Genomic DNA, 8,017 nt, shown 5'->3' on the forward strand with positions numbered 1-8,017 from the left:
AACTCATGGGGATGCTATATATACACTATTTTAAAAATATTAATAGTTTAATTTTTTTAATAAAAAATTAAAGATGATTGAATACTTATAATTTAAAATTTTAATTATATTGTAACAAATTACTATTTTATTTTATTAATACCATTTTTAATTTTTATTTGGTGAAATAAAAACATTTGATAATGAAAATGAAGAAAAAAAAATAATTTTATCCTATTTAAAACATGAGAAAGAGAAAATAAAGGAGGTGAAAAAGCTTTAATGCGAGTCTTTTAAAGAAAAATCAAATTATATCGGTATAATTTTAATAATTATTATATTATTTTTATAACTTGTTATAAAATATAGTTTTTATTGATTCAACCGTTAAATTATATCTATATATATTACTAAGATTTTTTGTATATAATTTTATTAAAATTAAATTATAACAAGAAGGTAATCAAATTATTTATATTTTAATATATTTTGAAATATTTATATTACATTAATTTTAATCTATTTGAATAAAATAACAAATAATTTTGTATTAACATAAATTTTGTATATGTAATTTATGTGAAATAAACTTTCAATCTAACAGTAATTTTTTTAAAATATGATTAAGTTGAAAATTATAAAATTACATAATTATTGTAAAACTTATATCGATATAATTTGATTAATCCTCAAAAATATATATATAATATAAAATATAGCTTATTCATATTCATGTTTAATTAGTTTTGATACGGTTCACCACAAATAATCGAGATGATATATAATTTTAATTCAGCTGTTGGATCCATCAAATTTTGATTAATCCTCATTTTGAAGATATTGATTTTAAACTATGTGATATTGTTAAAATTTTGAATTGATTAACCTGGTTACAACTTAAATTAAATACTCTGTCTTTTATTTTTTGCTCAATTAAATACTATCAATGAGTTATTATTATTATTATTATTATTATTATTATTATTATTATTATTATTATTATTATTATTATTATTATTATTATTATTATTATCTCATTAATTGTTATATTTTAAAGTTATAATTGCTTAAAAAGTGATTATCTACAAAAAAAAATTGTAATCAAAATTTTATTTTTAGTTTCTTCTTCTTTTAATATTGGTCTTTGGCCCTCATGTATAAATTGCACTTGGTGATAAGTATCTCTCTCATGCTCAACACAATTATATATTTATTTTGCTCTTAAAAATATTTAGTTATATCTTAAATTTTTTATAAATATCATTGCATGTAAAATTTTAAATGTTCTTCTATAAGTCATGATTTTTTTTATCGGTCCCCTTACATAAAAATTATAACTCCACCCCTGTGTGTTACTAGTTTTTTTTTTTTATATTATTACATGTTAGTTTTTCATGCGTAAATAATTTTTTTCTTCATTAAATTAAAAAATAAAACATTATTAATAATAAGAATTATACTATTATTGCATACTTTAGACCTATTTATATTTGTTACACGTAATGAATTTAGATACTTCATGTTCTAAATTTCACACTTAAAAGTTATAAAAAAACAATGTATATTTAATATAAAAAGAATAAATTTACGAATATTCTTTAAAATCTTGAATTTTAAGTTGTCTTCTTGTTTCGGTTTTCTCGTCCTTTTAGACGTAACATTAAAGGGATGTGAAAAATATTTAATATATAAATATTATTAAAAAGAATAAATTTAGGTATATTTAACAAAATCTGTTTAAAAGATTCAAGCTTATAAGAGAAACAAAACTCACTTTTTCACGGGTTCTTAGTATATCTTTCTTATTTCCCGCTTAGAAGATATAACTATAAAAAATAAAAATAAAATAATGTATATTTAATATAAAAAGAATAAAATTTACAAATATTCTTTTAAATTTTAACTTTTATTGTCTTCTTCTTTTCATGATGTCAGACGTAACATTCAAGAGATGTGAAAAAAAAATATTCAATACATCACTAATATTAAAAAATAAATTTAAGTATATTTATTAAAATATTCACATTTTAAAAGATTTTGGCCGTTTTTACCGCTTCTTATTTTTTCTTCTTTATTTCAGGCTTCAAAGATGTAACATTAAACAAAGATAAAAAAATATTTAATATTAATAGGAATAAAATTGACATATATTTAAAGCAATAAACTTATTGTTTTTGTTACTTCTCTGGTTGTCTTCTTCTTTTCACGGATTCAAATGCAACGTTAAAGAGATGTAAATTTTTTTAATGAATAATTAATATTTAAAAAAATAAAATTTAAGTATATTTATTAAAAAGATTGACTTTTTACAAGATTTCGAGTGAATAAGAATAACAACTCATGGATTTGTCGTTTCTTCGTTTGTCTTCCTTATTTCAGGCTTTCAAAAACGTTAAAAAATAAAAAAAATATTTGATTAATAATAAAAAAATAAAATTTGACTATAAAATTTACAACAAAAATCAAATTTGTTCTAAAATAAGATTTTAATTATACAAACAAAAATATCTTGGGGGCGGTCATGGGGTCAATTTTGGTTTAGGACACTAGTATGTGGTGATTATCCTCATAGATTACAAGAGAGCCTTGACACACTTTAATATTTAAACCAAACTTTATGAAAATTAAATAATATAATGCAGAGTGGAGTCCCGACAAGTAAATAGCAGTTTCCCATCCCAGCCTCATTCTCCTCCATTAATGCCAATGCACAGACACAGAGAGAGAGAAAGAGAAAGAGTAACTGAGTTGTATTCAATATTCACAATTTCTACCTCCAAAGATTAAAAAGAGAGAAAGAAAAAAAAAGAAGCCTACACACCTTTCTCCCTATTCCTTCTACTTCTGGCGCCATTTGCACCTTCAAAACTCCATCTTTTTTCTTTCTCTCCTTCCATTTCTGGAAACACCCTCATGGAACCAACAACAACATTGAACAACATCATCAACAACAACAACACTGTTCCTGCAGGGTCACCACCACCACCACCACCACCCTCAGTGCCTCAGCCAATGAACATGAATGTCAACATGAACATGAACGTGGGAAACACAGAAGGAACAACACCAGCAGTTCCAACACCAACACCCGCGCCAACACCAGCACCAACAACAATGGTTCCTGCAGTGCCAGCTCCAACCACAACAACACCGGGGAGTTTGGATTTGTTTGGGAAGAAGAAGAGAGGGAGGCCCAGAAAGTATGATGCAGATGGGAACCTGAGAGTGAGTGCAACACCACCACCACCACCGGGTTTCACTTTGTCCACACCTTCTTCTGAGTTCTCCTCTTCCAAAAGAGGGCGTGGTAAACACAACACAACTTTTGGCAACAACAACTACCAACAACTCTATTCTTCTTTTGGTGAGTAGTACGGTACAACGTTGTCTTTTTTTTTTTTTTTTTTTCTCTCAGGTGTTGCTGCTGCTGAGTGCTGATGACCTCACTCATATGTACTACCACTGTTTCCTTCCCAAGTTGACCTACCCGCCAAACCAAGATCCCTGTTCCTAGTCCAATCCTTTTTTTTTTCTCTCCCTTCATTTCCTTACCAGCTTACCCTAATCATGGAATCTCAAATATTCGTACTTGTTGTCAATAGTTTCATTGTCTCTGGGGTTGTGTTTCAGATTTGTTTTTTTTTTTTTTTTAAGTTTTGGTTTTGGGTTCATGGGGTTGGGATCGAGATTTACTCTCCATTTGTTAAAGCGTGCCTTGATTGATACAAAAGGATGAGTTTTTTTTTTTTGTTTCTTTCTGGTAATGGCCAAACAGCAAGTTGGGGATTGTGATCGGTTAAAAAAAATGTGAACTTTACCTTTTTGTGGCTACTTATCTAAGGTTGTTGTGTACATTCGTTTGATTTTTATGTCTAGAAAAAAAATTGTTCTTTTCGTTTGGATCGACTAGCACGAGACTGTTTCAGGATTATTGTTACGCACACACAAAAAGTAAAATTGTTCTTTGCTGGGTTTATTCATCCGGGGCTTCTAATTTTGGTGGTGAAAATTAGTTAAATTGAACCATATATGGAAAATGTGTTGATTGTTTTTCTGTCTGTGATTTTTGAAGGTGAGGTGTTTGCAAACACAGCTGGTGGTGATTTTGTACCGCATGTGGTGACTGTTTATACTGGAGAGGTAATGTAGAATAGAAGCCTTTGTGCATTGTTGTCCTTTTTGCAGATTTATTTAATAGTGTGGCTTTTGGCTGCATTTTCTTGAGCAATTTTGACAGATCTTTTGTGTTTGGTGATTTGGATAAGGATCTTGTTGCTTACTTTATTTCTTTGTAGGATGTTGCTGGAAAGATCGTGTCATTTGCCCAGAAGGGTCCAAGAGGAATATGCATTCTCTCTGCCAATGGAGCTATCTCGAATGTCACCATACGCCAACCTGGTTCTTCTGGTGGCATATTGACTTATGAGGCATGGTCTCTTAGATCTAAATGCTTTTTGAGTAAAAATAAAATAAAATTTATCTCTCTTTTTTTTTTTTTTTATCCTCTAAAGGTTTTGATTGTATTTCCCATTCCATGATATTATAATTTCTTTGATTGAGTTTGAATCATATCTGAAATACTTTCATGGGCTAGCTTATTTATGTCTTCTGCCAATATAGAATATGGATGCCGTATAGGACAGCATTGGGTGAATTTATGTCAGGTGATCTCTGTTTGTCTCTTCTTGTGGGGTTGGACAAAGTATCTATATCTGCCTTATGTATTGGATATACGCTCAAAATTGGTGTATTGGGTGTAGGCTAAAAAAAATGGTTTATCTTTTCATTTCATTAGTTCCAGTGTCAGATCTAACACTGGAAATGGGAAATAAGTTAATTACTAGCTAGAGAAGATAGGCACACACTTTTAGCGGTGTCCTCTTTTGTAATGTGTTAAAATCATTTTAAATCTAATGAAACCTTTCAACTAATGTGAAAGTCATAATTTTGTTGGCTATCTTAATCCAGAAGCTGAGTATCAGTTATTGGAGGAGATATGGGCCAAATTAGATAAACTTTTCAGGGAACACTTGTATGATAAAAAGATAGTAGGTAAAGTAAATAAAACTTCTCTTAGAAGTTAAAATCAACTTATTTACCTCTGTTTTGAAGAAGTTAATCTGAGAATTTCTAAAAATGTGCAAAAATTGATTTTTTAACTTATGATTCATTTTACCTTGTTTTCTTCTTCTGTGGGTCCTTATTGAAAAGTATATCTAAACTAAGTCATAATTTTCTAACAAAAATACTATGATAAGCTATTGAAGTAGCATTTTTATATCCTTGGGTATTATAATATGATAAGTGACAACTAAAAGGTTATAGACTTCAAGTTGAGCTTTCGTTGTCTTGTTATGGAGAAATGCTTAAATACAATGCATAGATTTAGTACACGATGATGATATGAATAATTTATTTGATGCATTATTTGTCTGCAAATACATATCTTTATCTTTATATTAAATATTTGAGCATTATTTAACTTGGTTGTCCATTTGAGGTCAATGTCTCCTGTGACCTGTTGTTATTTTCTGCTGTTTTGCATTTTCTCCTGTTATTGGCATAATTCTTTTGATATACATACAACCATGCTTAATTGATTTTGGAAATTCTTAAATAATTTAGTTCACCATTTACTTTCAGGGTCGGTTTGAGATTTTATCTTTGTCTGGATCATTCACAGTTGCTGACAACAGTGGCATGAAAAGCCGAACTGGTGGATTGAGTGTCTCACTTGCTGGTCCTGATGGTCGGGTGATAGGTGGTGGTGTTGCTGGACTTTTAACTGCTGCTGGCCCCATCCAGGTATTTTATTTTCTTGACTGCTTTATACAAGATTTTGCTTGTAAGGATAGGTTTGGTATATCACATGTGGTACCTATGAATGTGATTCATTAATTTTTCAGGCTAAAATGTATTTTAACATTGCAAGTCCTTCTGGATTTGGTCAAAATTGATTCTAGTCCTTTACATTTTAAAAAGAATGGCTTTGGTTCTTGTTTTTCTAAAATGTGGTGGATTTTGTCCTTGACCTATACTTCATTTTGACTTGACCAGAATGAAATTCACAACTACTGTTTTTCAAATGTAGGGACTGAAACCAATTTTGACCAAATCTTGAGCAACCTAAAACACATCTTACTCAATTTTTAACCTTATTTTTTTATCCTATATGCACCAAACTGACCCTAAACTGAATTTTTTGTCCTAATTGTTTTGAAACGAAACTTCTGTTGTGAGATTGAAATTATAACTTTCATTAGCTATCTCAAAACATATAGAGAACATTATTAGCATACTATATGAGCCCTCTCTTCTAGGTTGCATTACCAAGATCTTTGAACCTTTACTGTTTTAAATGGTTGAAATAAAGATGTAAGTCCTTAGATGGATAATCTTAAGCCTTAATACATTCTAATCCCCTATATTTTTCACAAAGCATGGTTTTGAGCATTATGAAGAGTGCATTGGAAATTTATTTGCAATGGTTTCAGATTGTTGTAGGAAGCTTCATGCAAAATGGTTACAAGGCCCAAAAGAGGAAGTACCAACGTGAACAACAGATAGTGGCCACCCCTACTTCAGCTGGTCCAGAAATAGTGACAGCAGTAAGACCTATCTCACAAACAAATGCTGATGGTGAAAACTTTCTGATACCTATGTCTCAAATGCCAGACCAAAACCAGAGAGAATCTGTCAGTGTTTCAAGTGACAAACAGAACCTAGATGCTACTCCTGATGCTGCTACTTGGAATGGTTCTGAGGAATATTCAGACCAGAGGACTTCCCCAGACATCAACATATCTTTGCCAGATGAATAGAACAAGGTTATGAAACTGTTTTGTGACTTTTTTCATATATATATATATATATATTTATATATATATATTTCTTTTTTTCTTTTTTGTAATCTTATATTGGTGCAAAGTATCCACCAATTTTGCCGATGACTAATAATCTCTGCCGGAGACTTGGCTGCTCTCCTCCCAATCACGTTTTTTTCATTCACAAGGCTCTAACATGAGATCATGTTTAAGGAAACCTAGTAACACTCGGACCCACTAATGTTGCTGTGACTTTTGTCATTATCATGTTTCACTTTTATCAGGTAAATAATTCTTCATATTGAAACTTTGTTTTCTTTCTTTTTTCAGGTGATGCAGAGGCTGACATGGTAGTAACTGAGTGAAACTAACACCGGAACTTTGTCATGACAACTACTAGGTTATATGACATGATGTACAGTTGTCAGAAATTAGAAAGGATCATTATTAAGGCATCATTATTTTTCCATTTTATATTTTCTGTTGAACAGTTATAAGTTTTTCTTTCTTCTTGAGGTGGATGAGATGATCAAAGACTTGGTAGGCTATTTATGATTCTGTCGGGATTGTTCGGTAAAATTATTTGTAATTTTTAACTTTTTGCACATCTGGGAAACTTCTAAGAGTTTTTCTCATTATCGTGGATCCGAGAACTATATACATAAAAGTTACTTCTGATATGCCTTCCTTGAAACTGATATAACCCATGGGGATAACATTTATATTTGTAGGTGCTAGGTGGGTGCTTGTGGATGGGCTTTTAATCTAAATTGGATTGGCCCAAAATAGGTGTTTTTGTCTACCGAATTTGAACCTAGTCTCTTATGACCACTGTCCTATGACAATTACCATAGGGTCCAAGGCTGCCGGTGGCCCAAAATAAACGTGTTTGTTGCTTTTCCTTTTTTTTTTCCCCTACAAGGATGGTATAACATTTACCGATAACAAAAAAAAAAAATTACAAATAAAATGAATGACTGAAGTGTATGAGGGATTGCCCTAGAATGTGTTTAAACTTTAAGCTTTCATTCAATTTGCAAGAGGCACAATTTTTTTTTTGGTATATTCATTAGAATTGGATATCTTGATTTGATGTTTGACTATTGAATATCAAATATCGAATACAATCCAGCAAGTTTATGAAACTGCTTTCTAATATTACTTTAGTGTGAAAAGATGGAGGTTTTTTTTTTTTTGTTATAATGGCTGGTTTC

General features: G+C 30.3%; 1 protein-coding gene across 2 annotated transcripts; it reads left to right on the forward strand.

Moving 5' to 3' along the window:
- Positions 1 to 2,532: 2,532 nt before the first annotated feature.
- Positions 2,533 to 7,481, forward strand: LOC100779227 (AT-hook motif nuclear-localized protein 1). 2 transcript variants are annotated; one of them, XR_005887852.1, is made up of 7 exons: positions 2,533 to 3,343; positions 4,052 to 4,119; positions 4,275 to 4,406; positions 5,623 to 5,784; positions 6,474 to 6,587; positions 6,655 to 6,806; positions 7,134 to 7,481. XR_005887852.1 is itself a non-coding variant. In XM_014765560.3 (6 exons), exons 1-5 carry the CDS (start codon positions 2,893 to 2,895, stop codon positions 6,798 to 6,800), a joined length of 1,140 nt encoding a protein of 379 aa, XP_014621046.1. In that variant the 5' UTR covers positions 2,555 to 2,892; the 3' UTR covers positions 6,801 to 6,806; positions 7,134 to 7,481. The 2 variants fall into 2 exon arrangements, 1 of the variants encoding a protein (XP_014621046.1); XM_014765560.3 differs by having other exon boundaries at positions 2,555 to 3,343; positions 6,474 to 6,806.
- Positions 7,482 to 8,017: the final 536 nt, after the last annotated feature.

The sequence above is a fragment of the Glycine max genome, chromosome 13 (assembly GCF_000004515.6).
Source record: "Glycine max cultivar Williams 82 chromosome 13, Glycine_max_v4.0, whole genome shotgun sequence".
NCBI lineage: Eukaryota > Viridiplantae > Streptophyta > Magnoliopsida > Fabales > Fabaceae > Glycine > Glycine max.